This window comes from Ictidomys tridecemlineatus, chromosome 4 (assembly GCF_052094955.1).
Source record: "Ictidomys tridecemlineatus isolate mIctTri1 chromosome 4, mIctTri1.hap1, whole genome shotgun sequence".
In the NCBI taxonomy this organism is placed as follows: Eukaryota; Metazoa; Chordata; class Mammalia; order Rodentia; family Sciuridae; genus Ictidomys; species Ictidomys tridecemlineatus.
The window spans coordinates 52643834-52663104 of record NC_135480.1 but is presented as its reverse complement, the minus strand read 5'-3'; the positions used below and the strand labels follow the sequence as shown (position 1 = coordinate 52663104).

The 19271-nt window shown below is 38.0% G+C and overlaps 1 protein-coding gene across 3 annotated transcripts in view; it reads right to left on the bottom strand.

Annotated features, from left to right (window-relative positions):
- The window catches only part of Dennd5a (DENN domain containing 5A), an 89077-nt gene that overhangs the window by 7990 nt on the left and 61816 nt on the right, over positions 1-19271 (bottom strand). For all 3 annotated transcript variants that reach the window (XM_078046512.1, XM_078046513.1, XM_040284772.2), the window contains 7 exons: positions 17797-17947; positions 16659-16752; positions 14106-14237; positions 11582-11734; positions 6537-6621; positions 4188-4272; positions 3604-3732 (listed from right to left, as the gene is read on the bottom strand). In XM_078046512.1, coding sequence (XP_077902638.1) covers positions 3604-3732; positions 4188-4272; positions 6537-6621; positions 11582-11734; positions 14106-14237; positions 16659-16752; positions 17797-17947 — 829 coding nt within the window. The remainder of the gene's footprint in view (positions 1-3603; positions 3733-4187; positions 4273-6536; positions 6622-11581; positions 11735-14105; positions 14238-16658; positions 16753-17796; positions 17948-19271) is intronic.

The window sequence follows — 19271 nt, the reverse complement described above, 5'->3', positions numbered from 1 at the left end:
AATTCACCATTCAAGGGCTATTTATTACATAGAGGAAGTACCTGCCCTCCAATACAGTCTAAATGAATAAACTGGTAGCCACCATGGTATAAGATTACCCATAATGAGTAACCAAATAAAAGGCTCTTTCTGGGAATTTAAAGAATCATGAGGCCTGGGGTTATAGCTCAGTGGAGAGCATTTGCTTAGCACATGTGAGGCACTGGGTTCCATCATGAGCACCACATAAAAATAAATAAATAAAATAAAGGTACTGCTTCCATCTACAACTAAAAAACAAACACAACACACAACAATAACAAAAAACACCATGAACTTCAATAGTCAGTCCTGAAAGACTTTCTGGAACAAGAGGGACCTGAGAGACAGTACACATTTATACAGGTATTATTGTACAGGATGAAGGACAGTATGAAACCAGTTTGGCTAGAGTTGAGGGTTTAGGGATGTGATCTGTTAGCAGTAAAGCTGAAAAGTTAAGCTATGGTCAAATGAAGAGTCTAAATTTTCAGGCTAAAGTCTTTGCAATTTGCTCTGTTTAGTAATGGAGTTTCTGCAATTTGCCCTAGACAGTAAAGGGAGAGCCATGATCAACTTTAGGAAACTTAAAGTTTGTTCAGGTGAAAGATGAAAAAAGCATAAAAGGATAAAATAAGGCATTGCAGAGGCTAAGTCCTGGAGACCTGTATGTGAAAGGTAAAAACAAAGTAAAAAACTGACTCCAAATTTGGAATGTATGTAGGGAGGAGTCGGGGAAGAAAGTTCAGAAAGGAGAGTGATGACATTAACAAAAATTGGAGAGAAAAGCAGTTACAGTGAATCTTGCTTTTGTTCTGAGCCACAACCAAGATATCTGAATGGAAATAAAAGCAGGATTGGAGCCAGGTGTGGTACACATGCCTGTAATCCCAGCTACCTGTCTGAGGCCAGCCTGGGCAATTTAGTGAGACCCTGTTTCAAAATAAAAGACAAAAAAGGGCTAGAGTTATAGCTCAGTGGTAGAGTGCCCCTGGGTTCAATCCCCAGTACTGAAAGGCTAAGGGTGGGGGAAGGACTGAAACTCCAAATAATCATCAGAAATAGAAGTTTCAGAAGTGGTAGTCACCCGATTAGAGGTGACAGAAGTGATGAGAACAGGTGAGATCACCAAGTGAGAGAGTGCACACAAGTGAGTCAGTGACAAAGAAAGGGCATGCGTGCAGAGACTGGAGGACTATGGAAGCCAACACCCTGGAAAGAGTAAGGTGAGAAAAGGCTGAAGATTTAAGCAAACTCAGGTGAAAAGTGAGAGAATATAGGACAGAGGATGCTATGTGTATGGATATGGTCTGAGTGTGTCTCCTAAAGTTTCATGTGTTGGAATCTTGATCCCCAGTGTGGTGATGCCAATGTGGCACAATCTTTAACAGACAGGGCTTAATGGAAGGTAATCAGGTCACAGGGGCATCAACCTCAGAAGGGATTAATACTGGTCTCATGAAGGAAGTAAGTTCTCATGAGAGGGGAAGGTTATAAAGCAAGTCTATCCCATGCACTGCATCCCTTCTACATGCAGCCATTTCCTTTTCCATTTTTCCACCATGTTATGACACAGCCAGGGAAGCTCTTACACAGAACAGGCCTCCTGATCTTGGACTCTTAGCTTCCCAAACTATGAGCTAAATAAACCTCTTCTTATAAAATATCTAGGGTCAAATATTCTGTGCCTTTTCTCTCTCCTTGTCCCCCAAAGTGCAATCAGTAGAAGCAAAACTCTCCTCATTTTTTACTCAATGAAAGAGAACAGGGTTTAGTATTGGGTAATAAAATACTATGTATTGCATTAAGTGCAGACTTATCTCCCCTGACAGCTACAGCAAAAAAAAAAAAACAAAAAACTTCCTTGCCAAAGTCTGCACCCAGCTTCCTGTTGATGAGATCCTTAAGTTCATAGCCCTGGACCTATCCATGCCTGGCCTTCATAAAGTTCTTGTGCTTGACCCCCTCCCAGTTGTCTCTTTGCCCCATCCTCCTGCTGACTACAGTTTTCCCAATAGACAACTCCCACACTGGTCTACAGTAATGACTCCCTATCTGGCCCTGGTGCCTACATGACTACAATGGCAGATCTTGCCCAGGACACAAACTGTCTTCTAGAATCTGGTGTGCAAACATTTCCCTTCCAAATGGTAAGCTTACCTGTTTACTTGTTTTCTCTCAGTTGTCCTCCTGATCTTCAATTCTTATTTTTATTTATTTATTTGGCACCAGGGATTATTTATTTATTATTTTGGTACCAGGGATTGATCACAACCCTTCTTTTTTATTTTGAGACAGGGTCTTGCTAAGTTGCTTAGGCCCTTATTAAGTTGCTGAGGCTGGCCTCAAACTTGCAATCCTCCTGCCTCAGCCTTTTGAGCCACTGGGATTATAGGCATGCACCACCATATCCAGTCCACTCTTCAAATTTTATTCCTAAACATTATTTGTCCCTTTAGAGAATCAAAAGAATTGCTCCTTCCCAACTTAACCTATCAAGGTTTTAAACCTGGTTTCTTTCAATGATTTACACACATAATAAACAGTTCAAGATATATTATTCATTTAATAAAACAGATCTTCAAATTTAATCAATTTGCTTACACAAAATTTCTCCAAGGTCTACTCCTCTGCGATATCGTTCATAAAAATCACATAATAAAGGACACCTTGAGAGGATGCTTAAGGGGAAAAAAAAAAAAGACCCAACAGGCTTGCCAATGAAAAAGAGCCAAATATATCTAGAAATCAGGGATGATGAAACCAGTGAGACGGTCATCAAGGAAAGATGGAGGGGCTGGGGATGTGGCTCAAGTGGTAGCGCGCTCGCCTGGCATGTGTGTGGCCCGGGTTCGATCCTCAGCACCACATACAAAGATGTTGGGTCCGCCGAAAACTAAAAAATAAATGTAAAAAAAAAAAAAGAAAGATGGAAAAGGAAGGACAGCCTTTCTCCCGTCTTCCTCTAATATCTAGGGTATAGGGGGAAAAATGCAGAGGATTAAAAAAGAAAATCAAAAGAAAGAACTGCAGGTTTAATTGCTCCTGGGAAAGTGAGAGCCTTGGTCACCCTCCCTCTTTCTGGGTAGAAGCTGTGGAGGAAGAAGTTCCCGAGTGTTATCTGAAAGTCCCTTCTAAGCTCCTGCAAGACTCAGAAACCAAACAGGAAGAACAAAAAACTGGTTGCTTTGGGCTGACCTTGGGTTCAGGACAGAACAAGAGATAAGAGAAGTTTCCTTTTAATTCTCTAATCCTTTGCTCCTCAGGACAGAAGACAAAGGAAAAAACCTTATATTAAGAGTTAATACATGTCACCTTAAGAAAGAAGAATACCTCATCCTTTTTGTTACCTCTTTAAGAAAGCTAGTTGTAGGCATGAAGATTGAGAATAAAGGGAAAAGAGAGCAGAAATACTTTTCTACAAATAAAGATGGAGAAGAATAATGCAAAAATCTCATAGGCAAGCCGAGGTTAGCTGAATGCAGCAGAAATGACATATTGAATACTCCCCTGTTCCATAGTGGGGTTTCCAATCTTTCCCACCTTTCCTGGTTAATCTGGTTCTATTCTGTGGAGTGACCTTACTTGGTGAGCTCGTGGTCTGAAAGAAGCTGTTTCAGGTGTCTGGAAAGTAATTTTTTTTCCATGGACAGTCGCACCCATGCTCTGGCCTTTCCCACATCAGTCTTGATTTCTCCAATGTTCTGGATGTGCCTAAAGGGGAAATAAAAAAAGGAAGTGGAGGGTGGAGCAGGAGATGCACTCACTGCCAATATCTCACATGTAAAGCCAAAAGATTCTGGTAAGGAAGCTTTATCCCATCCCGGGAGACTCCATCTCTCTTATTCTTCAAATTGGGGCAACCATGTGAATTTACCAGGCAGGATCATCATAATTTTGTGGGGAAAAAAGAGAATAGCCCTCAAAAAAAAGGGGTAGGGTGTAACCCTGGAACCTTGACATACTCTCCTGCACCTGGAATAGTTCTCCAAAAATGCCAGAAAACCAAACAGTTCAAATGTATCATGAAGCACAAGATCAATAAGGAGGGCTTCCTGGAGAGCTGAGATACTGTAATAGCCACTGAGATTATGTTATCTAAGGTAGACACCTAAGCAACAACTGAAAACAGGATTTTAGTGGTTTATTACATGTGAGCCCAGACTGACCTCATATCCTGAATCAGGGAGATTCTCAGGGGAGACATGACTGAGCTGGCATCAGACTTCCTCCGTTCTGAATCAAGAAGTATTCCTAGAACAACAAAGTTGGTTATGTCCAAAGACATCTGAATATCCAAATAGGTAAATTATTCTCCTTCATCTCAAATCACAAATTAATCTTTCTTTTTTTCTTTTATTTTTTGTACTGGAGATTGAACCCAGGGTGTTTTACCACTGAGCTAAATCCCCAGCTCTTTTTTTTTTTTTTTTTTTTGAGACAGCATCACTAAGGGTCTCACTAAGTTGCTGAAGCTAACCTCAAACTTAGGATCTTCCTGCCTCAAGCCTACCGAGTTGTTGGATTACAGGTATAAACCACTTTGTCTGGCTCAAACCACAAATTTCTATGGGAAACAGATGGTAAATTGGTAATGCCTTAAGAAATCATTTCACCTTAAATGACAAATTGTTTTGACCAGACAAAAATGTGTCTAATAAATTGCCTCCATCGTTCTTTTGGGGGAAAAAAGAGCTCATAAATATTTGTTAGGTTCCCACTAGAGATCAGATTTTATATTTTATGCATATTATTCAATTCTCTATTAACTAATAATACAGCCAAAGAAGATATCACAATTTCCCTACTAAATAGCAGAAGAAACTAAAGTTCAGAGAAGTTAGCTGCTTTGCCTCGGTCACCAAGTCACAAAGTCAGGATTGGAACACACATCTCCTGGCTCCTAATCACTCATCATAATCCATGGAAGCAGTGCTTCCACTTGAAGCTACCACTCATGTCATGTTCTGGCTTCAAAATACAGCCAAGAGAAGGTGTCAAGCACCTGTTGCCAAATATTTATGCCCTCTAGGAGAAGAGAAGCTACAATACCTTCATGTTTGACCCAGTGTTTAAAATTTAGTGGGGTTTCCTTTTCTTCTTCCTTCCCTTCTTCCTTCTCTCACTTCCTTCTTTTCTTTCTTCCTGTCTTTTCTGTACTAGGGCTTGAACCCAGGGGCACTCCACCACTGTGCTACTTCCTTATTCCCAGTACTTATTATTTTGAGGCAGAGTTTCACTAAAATGGCCACTAGCTAAATCTCAGTATGGGTATACTGTATGAGTATACTGTATCTTGTTAAATTACTGAGGGTCTCACCAAGTTGCTGAGGTTAGCCTCCAACTTGGGATCCTCCTGTTTCAGTCCCCTGAGTCACTGGGATTATAGATGTGTGTCACCACATCCAGCTAAAAAATTAGTGTTTTCATCAGCAAATTGTTCAGAACTTTTGGCTATAGTTTATACCTTAGCAATAACTTGTACAGCTTTCCTGAGATGACTCTTTGCTCTCATATCCAGAAAGCAGACCAAAAAAAATTCTCATAAGGCTACCTAGGGAACTCTTGTTCCTGGTTTTCAGTCAATTATCTGCCCACATTCAGTTCAAGGGTGAAGAGTTGTCCATTTTTCACCCCATTTAACTGATCTTTATCATTAAATTAAGAATATTAAAGAAAAGTAAAGAAACTCTAGTGAAAGAGGGGAAAACAAAACATAGTGCCAAGATGACATGCATCCAAGAAGTAAAAGGAAGGAGACTGTTCTGGAAGAGGTACTGTAGGATGATATAAAGAACACTAGACCAGAAAACAAGAGGTCTGGCTCCTAATCTGGCCTCTTCTATTAATTTACTGCGTGATCTTAAGTAAACTCAATTCCCTTCTGGACCCCATTTTTCTCTCATAAAATAAAGGGCCTGGACTATATGAGGTCTATAGTCCCTACAAACTTGACATTTTTATAAAACTAGAAACAGAAAGGAAGAATAAAAGATTATGTACATTAGGGTGTTGACTTTTAGTTCTAAGGAAGGACACTGACTTAATAGGAATGATAATCTCAATGTACACGTCAGAGAAATAAAAGACTCTAAAAACCACTTCCTCCAAATATAGGACACCAGCACTTCAGTAAAACCTCAATTCATTCTAAGCCTGGCCTCTTGCTATTTAATTTTTCTGTCGCTGATCAAAAGGGTGTAGAAGACCTGGGGCTATAGCTCAGTAGCAGAGCACTTGCTTAACATGTATGAGGCACTGGGTTCAATCCTTAACTCCACATAAAAATAAATAAATTAAAAAAAATAATTTTTTAAAAAGGGTATAGGAACATACAATGAAAGCAAACCCCATGGCTTTGGTATGTTCTGTGGTTCTGGGAAGTCTGATGGCTCCATATAAAAAGAGCAAAGGCTTCACTGGCCTTAAACAGTTGGCTACAGATGATCGATCACTCCAGTGAGGGGTCGGAAAGTAGATGAAGAGATTTCACCACAATGGTGCAGAGAACAACTTACCTGAGGTACTGAGGCTTCCTGATGTGAGTTTTCTCTGCCGGTTTTCCTGATAATGTAACAGGTGAGACCATAATGCTGATTTCCCCTGGAATTAATGTAAGGGACCTGTTAGTTCAGTTTTTAGAGGTTGAGGCTTCCAACATATACATTCAGGCTTTTGCTAAAAAGGATCTGTACAGCTCTGGGTGTGGTGATGGACACCTGTAACTCCAGCTAAAATGGAGATTAAGGCAAGAGGATAGCAAGCTCAAAGCCAACCTCAGCAGCTTGGCAAGACCTTCTCCCAAAATGAAAAATAAAAAGGGTATACATCAGTGGTAGAATGTCCCTGGGTTCAATCCCCAGTATTGGGAGTTGGGGGGATATCTGTACTATTTCTTGTTTCAAATCCCAATATCCCCAAACACAATGTATACACATATATCCCCTTACTAAAAACCCAGGAGAAACAAAAGAATAAAAGTGAACAGAAAAAGGAAACTCCCCCATTAAGAACAGAAAGGAAATGTCCAAGAGAGCCTGGGAAGGGACCAGTGGATAAGAAAGAAAATAAAAAGGTTAATAACCTGTGAACCTCTAAATGATTTCTTAGTTGAAGGTCAGCCTGGGCAGAGCATAATGGTTTATGCATAGAACATACATCCAGAGAATGAGATTTTGTGATAGCTTCTGAATTTCCTGTCCTTACTGCAGACTGGAGATAATAAGTCACCACTATGATGAGGATTTACTATTGAAGGTATAGTTGAAGAAATTTGCAGGAAGGTAGGCTAGCTCTTAAGTGCAAATCAACTATGATTAATATAATGATTCCTCAGGTTCCCAAGTAGCTGGAATTACAGGCATGTATCACTACATCTGGCTTTTTTTCCCTCTTTTGTAAAGGGGTTGCTGGAGACTTCAAGGTTCAATACAGCCTTATTATTGTAGGAATATGGCCATGCATTATACAGCACAAGACTCTTTAAGAGTTCCTTAAGCACGAAAAGATGAGAACCCTTTTGCATAGATCAGTTCCCAGCAGCTACAAACAGCAGCTACAAATGACAGCAGCTACAAAAACCAGTATGAAAAACCAAACTTCACCTCTAATTGCCAGAAAAACACACTAGAGATGAAAGCTCATCTCTTTCACTAAAAGACAAGAGAGTGGTGAGGATAACAGAGGTTTTATGAGATTTGCTGCAGGCACCACTGCATGCAAGCAGACAAGGCTGATAATGAAATTTTAAGAGATCAGCAGTAAACATTACTATTTGGGTTCTCTACTTTCTCAGCAGGTAATATAAGTAATTGCTTAGTAAGATGCCCCAAAACAGATCACCCTCTAAGACTGAATTTAGTCATCATCTGGATGCATAATGGAGGAGAGAAAGGAATAGGATGTGACCTCTGGACCAGAACATGAGTGAAGAATGCTTTAGCAGGAGGAAGGTGGTCTATACACAGGCTAGCAAAATAAAGAACTAAGGAGAGCACGTTGGTACAAATCCAACCGAGTAAATCTCCAGCTGAACAATTATCACTGAGAACATAAATGTCCTCCCAGCAAGCACAAACCACCACTTTCCTCTGGTAGTAGCGTCATTGCTTCATGTTTGGAGTTCTAGGGCTAGGACTCAACAAAATGGAACCACAACTATAAAGTCCTTATTATTTTGCATTTGTTTTCTTACCATCTACCAAAATGAGAGAGGAATCAAAAGGACTCCAAAAGAAATGAGTAATGCTATGAGAATTCTTGCAGAATATGCTACAAAGCCTCAGAGGACAGATTTAGAACAAGTAGTGATAAGGTACTATTTCCCCCTCCTTTTTTTTTTTTTTTTTTTGTATCAGAGATTGAACCAAGGGGTGCTTAACCATTGAACCACATCCCCAACCCTTTTTTATATTTTATTTAGAGACAGGGTCTCGCTGAGTCACTAAGTGCCTCACTAAGCTGCTGAGGCTGGCTTTGAACTCTTTGGCCTCAACCTCCCAAGTTGCTAAGATTACAGGTGTTTGCCACCACACCTAGCTTGATAAAGTACTGTTTTCTAAAATGTAGGAAAAAGCCTAACTCTCTAGAGATTTTTATGGTAAATATTAAAAGTTTTTGAGGTTATATGTTTTTTTAAAAATCTGGAAGAGATGAAAATAAAAGGATTATATGTACTCTCCTCACTTGTTACAGAAGAAAAAAACCAAATGCTTCATAACAACAGCTATCATGTGTAGCATGCTCATCACAGGCCAGGTTCTTATTTTTTATTACATATAATTATCACAACAACCCTGGAAGGCAGGTTTTGTTAACTATATACCTCTTGGCGGTTTGGAGAAAAAACTTACAAATTGCATATCACTTACTTAAAGTCATTTAGTCAATCCACGATTCAAACCCAAGCCTTACTGACTCAATTGTTCAAATTGTCACTACTATACTACAAGAACCCTCAAAATTTTAGGAATTCACTACACAGTTTTTTTAATATTTAAAAAATTCCATGATCACAATATTACTTATAATACTGAAAAAAAACAGAAAAAAATTAAATGACCAACAATGGCTAGAGAGTAATTAAAACAGATTTTAGAATAACTAAAACATTTTCAGAGAACCTCCCAGAGTTTAGTGCCTTTTTTTTTTTTTTAAGATGTTGATGGACCTTTATTTTATTCATTTATTTATATGCAGTGCTGAGAATTGAACCCAGTGCTCATACATACTAGGCAAGTGCTCTACCACTGAGCCACAACCCTAACCCTGAGCTTAGTACTTTTTAATTACCTTATCAAATCCTTATAAGAACCCTACAAAGGTGAGCATTTTTAAAACTCTATTGCAGGGGCTGGGGATGTGGCTCAAACAGTAGCACACTCGCCTGGCATGCGTGCGGCCCGGGTTCAATCCCCAGCACCATATACAAAACAAAGATGTTGTGTCCGCTGATAACTAAAAAATAAATATTAAAATTCTCTCTCTCTCTCCCTCTCTCTTTAAAAAACAAAACAAAACAAAAAAAAACTCTATTGCATATAAGAGAAAATAGGCTTAGAGAATTTAGGTACCTTGCTCAGTTTCACAAAGTATTAAATAGGAATTATACTTCAAACCCAGCTCTGATTTATTGTCTTAAATATAGCTCTTAAATACATAATTATCACCTAAAAATGGTTGGGATGTGGTAAAGATATGAGGTGAAAAAAAATCAAGTATAAAACATTAGGGCCAGGCAAGGTGGCACACACCTAAAATCCCAGCAACTTAGGAGGCTAAGGCAGGAGGATCACAGGTTTGAGGCCAGGCTCAGCACTTAGCAAAGTCCTAAGCAACTTAGCAAGACCCTGTCTCAAATAAAAAATAAAAAGGGCTGAGGATGTGGCTCCATGGTTAAACAACCCTGGGTTCAATCTCTGCTACCGAAAACAAAACAAGACACAGTAGGTACAGTATGATCCCATTTGGATTTTTTTAAAACAGCTTTACTGAGTCATAATTCACATTACCATAAAATTCATACTTTTAAAAATGTGCCAATTTCTGCACAAACACACAAAAAATCTGGTTTTTAGTATATTCACATTGTCCAACCATCACCACTATCTAATTTTAGAAAATTTCATCACCCCCAAAAGAAAACCATCTACCTTAGCAGTCACTCCCCATTCTTTCCCTCCTCTAAGCCTCTAGAAATGCTTTATCTATTTTCTATCAAGGATTTGCCTGTTCTGGGTATCTGATATACAGGTTATACCATATATTTGTACTTCAATATATGTGCTGAATAACATCCCCTTATATGGGATATATCACTTTTATTCACTCACCAGCTGATAAACAGTTGGATTGTTTCCACTCTTTGGCCATGATGAATAATACTGCTGAATAATACTGCTATCAGCATTTGTGTATAAGTGTTTGTGTAGACATTATGTTTTCACTTCTCTTGAGTACATATCTGGAAGTGGACTTGCTGTGTCCTATGATAACCATCTTAACATTCTGAGGAACTGCCAGACTGTTTTCTAATGTAGCTGCACCATTTTACATTCCCACCAGAACTGACAAAGGTTCCAAATTCTCCACATATTTGATAACATTTGTTACTATATTTTTTACTTTAATAAATGATAATGGTAGGTATGAAATTATGGTCCATTGGATAAGTATACTGCTGCATGTGGATAGGCATTTGAGCAGAGAAATGTTTTAAAGGACAGATAGGACACACTGTGGCCATACCCATCAGAACAGAAACTCCATGAAGACAGATCTTCTACTTTGTTCACTGAAGTATCTCATGTGCCTACAACAATGTCTGTAAGATCTGAATAAATAGTTTCTAGATACTAAAATTTATTTTCTAACTTTTTCATGATAAATGTGCTTTATGAAAATGTTCAAGTTCCTTTCAAATTTAAAAAAAAAAGATAAGCATCTTTTAAAAAAATCTCTTCATTTTGTTTATTTTTATGTGGTGCTAAGGATCAAACTCAGTGTTTCACATGTGCAAGGCAAGTGCTCTACCACTGAGCCACCACCCCAATCCAAAGCATCTTGATTAGCAGTTGAAAGTATAGTATTTTGAAATAAGGAAATTCTCTGGGTATTAAGTGGTAAAAATCAAACATTCAACTTCTCTCAAATCTTAACTGGCTAAATCATCTACTTATAAAAGAAATGTTAATTACAAACCTTTTTCCACTGGGAATGTATAATTAGTGAAAGATCCTTAGAGTATGTTTGATACTTTCTGAGCTCCAAGTTCTTTCTCTACCTCCAGGCAAGTACCACTGTTAAACAGGAGCTAACAGATTAGCCTTCACCTTTACTCCCATGCCACTTTTAATGAATGACAAACACAGATTTTTGAAGTTTACTTTTTTTAAAAAAAGTTTGGATCACATTTGTTTATTCAGCTATTTCATGTCTCATTCCATAAGCAGTATGCACCACTCTTCAAAGCCAGTCAGCTGGAGAAAAGGAGTTTGGAGAGAGGCTAGCAAATAAAGTCAGGAAGGTAGTTTGCTCAACAGAAGAGGTTACACACATCCATTACCTGTTTCACTTGTAGCCCATGGCTCCAAATCCTCTCCAGGAGGTCACAGAGGCTAGCAATCAAGGTGTTTTCTTCCACCCCAGTGATGTTCACCTCCCCATGTCCTAGCTCCACAGCCTCTCGACCCATCTTCTCCACCAGCATTCTCTTGGTCTAGGAATCAGTTAGTAGGATAGATAATCACAATGAGCAGGATCATGTACAACTAGAGAGAGCTGTGGCAGCCTGCACAGTATGCCCACTAGTCTGGGAGGGACAAAATAAATAAGCCTAAGGGACACAGTATACCCATACATGTCAGGTTGCAGGAGTGCATACTTTAAAAGTTTAGTTAAGAAAAAAAATGAGAACATAGCAATCACCATAGGATCCTCAGCAAGTGATTTCATCACTCTGGATTCAGCTTTTGCATTTATAAAATGGAAAGAATCAAATAAAATCTTTCAGTCATACTCACCTCTCACATCCTGATTCTATTTACATAACCTTAAATAAAACTTCAAGCATACATATAACCTAGAAATATATCTGAAATAACTGTCAAGAGGATTAAAAAATGAGGATAATTAATAAAAATCTTCAAATGCTTATTATAAAACTATAATCAAAAAAATCTGTGTAATGATAATCACAATTTTTATTAAATATGTGTTAGGTGCTATACTAAGCATTACATTATCTCATTTAAGCCTCTCAACAATTTCAAAAGATAACTATTATCATTCTCAATTTACTGATGTGTAAATTGCAAGAAAATTTAAATTACTTGTCCAAAGTCACACAGTAAAGGAGTAGATCTGGCTTTTGAACCCAAATCTGCCTGAATCTTGAGTCCAAGTTCTTAAGTAATATTTAATTATGCTATAAATTTGTAACATCTAAAAATCTAAAAAGCAGGGAAAATAAACACCCCTCAAACTACCCTGAAGAAGCAACAACTCTTAATATTTTGTCATTTCTTTCCAGTGTTACTCATTTTTTTTTTTTGTAAAATATATTGTGGGTGTTTATGTGTTAAAACACCCAGGTTAAAAAATAAAACAGTCCGTCTACACCTTTAAGGCACCCTATGTGTCCTCTTCCAATCACCTTTTCACCCTTGAAATGACAACTTATACAATGAAACTAAACAAAATTAAGGAAATAATTGCCCTGTATATGGGAATCCCTGAACAATATAATTTAGTTTTGCTTGTATTTTTCTTTTATGATTTGGTTTTTCATTCAACTTTGGGTTTATGAAATTCATCCAAGTTGATGGGTATAAATGTCACCTGGTTCTACTGCTGTATAGCATGTATTGAATGAAAAAGCCTCACATCATTTATTAATTGTCCTAATGATTGGCCTTTGTTTTTGTTTTTTTTTTTTCCCAAGTTTGGGACTATTACAAAGAATGGTGCTCTAAACTTCTTATACTTATCTCCCAGGACACACTGCAAGAGTTTCTCCAGGCAATATACCTAAGAGAAGAATTACTACATAATGTTATGCTGTTTTCCAAAGTGACCGTATCAATTTGTACTTCCAACGAAGATTGCACCTGCTGTTTCACATGCTTGCCAAAACTTGATGGTGTTAAGACTGTTTACTATATTTCTTCAATTCTAAGCACAACATTTTCCCACATAGTACTATGTCTGAAAATGGCATGCCTTTCACAGTCATCATTTATCCAGGCAGTGGACACATAAAGCTGTCACTGCCTGGACTTGTATCTCAAAACTTGCGAATGAGTTTCAGAGACAATGAAGGAACACTCTTTCAAGAAATGTAGCATTACCAATGTTTTGATTGCAGGAAAGATAACTTTGCATGGAAAATCTCAGATATCTGCCAGCATGGTGTCACATGCTTGTAATCCCAGAGACCCTGAAGGCTGGGACAGGAGGATCACAAGTTCAAGGCCACCCTCAGCAATTTAGTGAAACCCTTGACAACTTAGCAAGATCCTGTCTCAAAAAAAAAAAAGACTGGGGGTGTAGCTCAGTGATAAAGTACCTGAACTCAATCCCCAATACCAAAATAAATAAATAAAAAGACCCTACATCTATCTTTCAATTTTTAAAATTATATATTAAGCTAATATCATGCAAAGCATATTTGCACTCAATGGTATTATGCTATTTAAAACAATACAATTAATTCCAGGTTAACAGGATCTTACAATTAGTTTTATCCCATTATATAACAGTATTTTTTAAATCAAGAAGGAGTGGTCAGCTAGGCATGGTGGCACATGCCTGTAATCCCAGCGACTCAGGAGGCCGAGACAGAAGGATCAGAATTCAAAGCTAGCCTCAGCAAAGTGAAGTGCCAAGCAACTCAGTGAGACCCTGTCTCTAAATAAAATACAAAATAGGGCTGGGAATGTGGCTCAGTAGTTGAGTGCCCCTGAGTTCAATCCCTAGTATCAAAAAAAAAAAAAAAAAAAAAAAAAAAGAAAGGCAGTGGTCAGAGCCAAGCAATGGTCTCCTTTTGTTGCTAAGGGAAACGACACGCATGCAGAAGCACCAAAGCTCACCTTATTGCGGCACTCCTTCAGCAAGCCCTCTACAAACTTCCAGTTGGTTTGGGCAATGACTGATGGAGAGAGGTTGGACAGTTTGGGCTGGCGGATGGTGCTGCCCATATTTCTGGCTTCCTGGATATACTTCTACATCAAACAGAAAAATAAAAAGCTCATAAGTGACCAACAAGGATGGGTGCCTGAAGAGGGCACTATCACCTCACATTTTCTTGCTCCCTTTTCTTGGTTCAGATAAGGTCAGGAGCAGAAAGTTTAAAAGGCAATTCTGTAAAAAATGGAAAAACTGAGATAATACGATTTCTATTTTTGCCGATAAAGAACTACATGAGTACTATATCTGTGTGATTTAAAGATATAAGAGGCAAAAAAAAAAAAAAACATGGCTACAGTATGCCTAGCTCAATGTGCAAATCCAATCAAATCTCAGAATACCTTGAGAAAATCATTTTTTCCATCAAATTGAGAGAAATTACTCTTCTGCCCATACCAAAGATATCTCTTTCTAACCTTCCTAAATTAGGGCCTGTGGGCAGAGAATATAGCTTATTAGTAGAGGGCTTACTAATAGCATGTGTGATGCCCTGGGTTCATCCCTAGTACTCCATATGCTCAAATAAATAAAAAATAAAAATAATAAGTTAAGGCATGAGAAAATAAGACTATACACTCAAAACAACTACTTTTCTACAATATACTGGTGATTTTCCTTGTGCTATTTGTTTAGACATAAAATCCACATCAATACAGTAAACTACACAATTACATCTCCTTAGTAACTTCCCAGGTTCACAACCAACATTTTTACCCTATACTTCTCTTCTCCCTTCCCTCATATTTTTCTCTAGCTGCACAATTCTGTCCACTCTGTGTAGTAGCCCCTTAATCTGCCACTATCATCAATTAAATTCAAGGTTTGAATTTAATTCCTATCATCTGGACTATTGCTATCCATCTCCTAACTTGCTAGCTATCTTCTGTACCTCTCCCCTCCAAAATATGTGCCCAAAATATTCATACACCAAGCTTTAGAGCCTGTCATTTACTCTTCTCTTCTAACAAGTCTATCAATCTCCAAGGCTTAGAGGTTGATGTAGAAACAGATGCTGGCTCCCACTGCAAGCAGTTTTGTTCATTGATTACTTGACTTTCCCCCTTAATAAACTGAAATTCTCTGAGGCCAAGGCTACCTCCTTGTCATCTTTATATTTCAAAGTGCTTACCTCAAGAGATTTTGAACAAAAAGCACATTCAAAATACTGCTGAAAAGAGTAATACAGAGGTGAGATGGAAGACACAGAAGTTTCTGTTTTTTTCTTTTTCTTTTCTCCCTCTCTTTTTTTTTTTTTTTTAATTGACATGTTGAATTCTCAACTGTACCAACAGGGGTCAGTTTTAAAACAACACCAATACTAACACTTCTTATGCCACCTTTACGAAAAAATCTAAGCAAGACTATATCCTGTAGTTCAACAGTTAAACATTCATATTCAAACCTTCCAGTTATCATCTATTCCTTTAAGAAATAGTAAAAGCAGCCATGTGCAGTGGTGCTCACCTATAATACCAGCAGCTTGAGACTGAGGCAAGAGGATCACAAGTTCAAGACCAGCCTCAGGAACTTAGCAAGGCCCTAAGCAACTTAGAAAGACCTTGTCTCTAAATAAAAATATTAAAAGGGCTGGGGATGTGGCTAAGTGGTTAAGTGCCCTAGGTTCAATCCCTGGTAGCAAAAAAAGGAAAAGAAACAGCAAAGGCAAAACATTGTTTTCCTACTCACTGAAGTGACAGACACATGTGAAAACCATATGCTTTATTGGGTTATATCTGTGTAAAATAAAAATTATAGGGTTTTCTCTCAAAAAGAAGTTCCTTGAAATAGGCTTCTAAGGTAAAGCCCCATTTTCACAACTTCTCTGCAACTATGAAGGCAGGCTCTCCACCCTGAAGTTTAGAACTAGAAACTTTATTAGAAACAAATTATAGTAGAGCGGAGAAACCCAGCTTGCAAGCACTGAGGATTCAAGAGGTAAATTTGAGAATCCTCAGTCCCCAAGCACATCATCCCCCTCTTTCAGTCCCCTAAGAAAAAAGGTCAAGATTAAACATTTTAAATTAAGATATCAAAAAAATAGGAACAAATGCCCTTGCTCCTCAGATTCAGAGATTCGCAGCATTAATCCAAGTTCACTTTCCTCATTTTCACTCTAATAATTTAAAAATTAACTCCTTTCCTACCACAAAAACAAAAAATGCCTCACCAACTTTAAAAATTTCTTCCCAACCAGTGAGTCTGTATCATGCACAAGTATGGAGAGGATCCACAAGGTCAGTGGCTAGTTGCCATTTACACAACATCCTCCATCCTGAATTATCATAACTTAGGACCAGTATCACATATCAAGAACCAGACCTATTATTAACCTTTCTTTAGGGGAAGAGGTTACTACTAGGATAAATGAATCAGACCAGAGACCAAAGAAGTGATAAAAAAGAAGGTGTGTACAGCAAAATAATAGGGTCATTCTTTGTCATTCTTAAGTATCTTACCTCTCTCTGGTCATTATCTAAACGTAGGTGTTCTGTGTGCTGCTTCTGCCGATCTTTCCGCCTCCACTGGGCAGGGGCATTCCTTTTTGTCCACCTGACAGAATCAAAGCAGGCAATTAACAACATTCCACTATGGGCTGTGGTTGTAACTCAGTGACAGAGTGCCTGCCTAGCCTGTGCAACTCCAGCACCAAAAACCAAAAACAAACACACAAACAAAACACTAAAAAGGAGTAAGGTCAATTGACAGGAGAAAACCTGAATGTCTAGGAGGCCAATGCTGGGCACAGGAAACCACCAAGAAGTCACCAGAGACAGGTCAGAGATTAAAGCAACAACTAATATACAGAAATGTCACAATAAATCCCATTAATTTATATAATTAATATGTTTCTTATTTTAAAAGGACCCAGAAATTACAGATATTTTCTCAGAATAAAGAAATAATACTCAGGAATGGTAGCCTGGAGAATTTGGAAGAATATTGGTAGCTAATGAGTCAATTTATTACTGAAGATCTCTTTAAAGTAAGATTTCTCTAAGAGCTGACATTTTGGACTTTCTGCAATAAATGTGTTAACTACACATGTGATTACTGTTAAATTGAAAACAGCCTTTATTTTTCTGATAGAACAAAAAAAGGAAGAACGAAGGGAAAGGAAAAAAGCATTAACTGAATGAGAGAACATCCCAAGGAACACAGACTTATTTATATTGAAACATCTACAAAAAACTATAGATCCAAAACTACAATCATTCAACTCACACATACTCATCTCTAGAAGTACAGTAATCCAGCTGTTATCTTTTTCAGTTCAGGCTCCAATTATTTCAACCACCACTTATTGAAAACTATATATGCAATCCAGGCATGAGATTATTATAAACCATCTGCAGCCTGGGTTTTTGTGGGTTCTGGACATGTACAGCTATTTCAATTTGCACAGTGGAGACAGAAGCTGACATACTCTGTCACCTATCTTCTTATTCAAACAAATGAACAACCTACATAGTCTGGTCTTCTCCATATTTGCTTTATAAAATTCTGAGGTCTTTGGAATAGCTCCAGCTCAGATATGAATGACCCTTACTTCTGTGGCTTGGAAGCTAGGTTAGGGAATTTCTGGGGTTGACTCACTTGTTGCTGGTTGGCCCAGTAGAAAGTACATCAGACTGCAGCTTAGGGAAAAAGCCTGGTTCATACTTCCCTTGTCCAATCTTCATGTCAAGTAAGTGTGGGTGAATCGCAGTATGGTCAATTTTTGCCAGACGTAGCTCAATTGCTTTCTCTGGATTAAAATATTTTTTTAAAAAGTCAAGTCAAATATTTTTTTTTTAGAAAGAGTTACTCTTCCACTTCAGCCAAGATGTAGTAAAAAGGAATGATTTTACCCTCCTTCCTAAAATAACAGGAAAAAAGAAACCAGGCAAAATACATGAAAAAATGAATTTTAAAACATTGGGTAGTGCTCCCTGACAAACAGGAAATAAATGAGGTAACTCTTAAAACTGCCCCAGTTAATTGCTTTGAGAGAGTTTTCAAGCTGTGGAATAGGAAGGGGAAAATTAGACAAGAGTCTAGTGGTCTCCTTGAGTTAAAGAGACCAAGGTAGCTAGAGTTAACAAGAAATGGTAGCAGAGAGGAGAAAGAACCCAGATCTGCAGGGGGTCTCCCACTTGAGTATTCAGTAGGTTAACTGATTAGTTCAAACAAGTAAAGTAACTACTCAAGGATGGGAAAAGAATCACCTGAAAGTTTAGAAGGAATAATATATACAGTTCATATCCAGAGCTAGAAAAGCAGTCTTTAAAACCTCATCATAGGTCTTTTTTTTTTTTAAAGAGAGAGAAAGAGAGAGAGAGAGAGAGAGAATTTTAATATTTATTTTTTAGTTATCGGCAGACACAAAATCTTTGTATGTGGTGCTGAGGATCGAACCGGGCCGCACGCATGTCAGGTGAGCGCGCTACCGCTTGAGCCACATCCCCAGCCCCATCATCATAGGTCTTTAAATCATCTTTAAATAGATCTATTTATCTATTAACTATCATTCATAGGTCTTTAAACAGAGTACTAAGAAGAGTCTTGCCTCAGTAGAGGAAAATAATTAGCCACAGACTAAAGGATTCTCTAGTTCTACCAAATAAATATCTAAAGGAAAGCCCCCAAAAATCAAACTATTTCCAAATAAATTATATCCCAGAACAATAATCAAGAATATTTGGGGCTGGGGATGTGGCTCAAGTGGTACTGTGCTCACCTAGCATGCGTGAGGCACTGGGTTTGATCCTCAGCACCATATAAAAATAAAATAAAGATATTGTGTCCAACTAAACCTAAAAAATAAATATTTTTTAAAAAAGAATATTTATAGGAAAACAAAGTATCCAGGACTCAAAACGGTAAAATCATCTAATCAAAGATTACCAGGTGTTATGGTTAAATATTAGGTGTCCCCCAAAACCTCATGTGTGGAGCAATGCAAGAAAGCTAGGAGACGGGATGACTTGGTTATGAGAGCTGGCCTTCTATGGACTGACCTCTGAAACCATGAGCCCCCCCAAATAAGCTTTTCCTCCTTTGATTTTTCTTGTTTGGTCTCTTGCTTATAG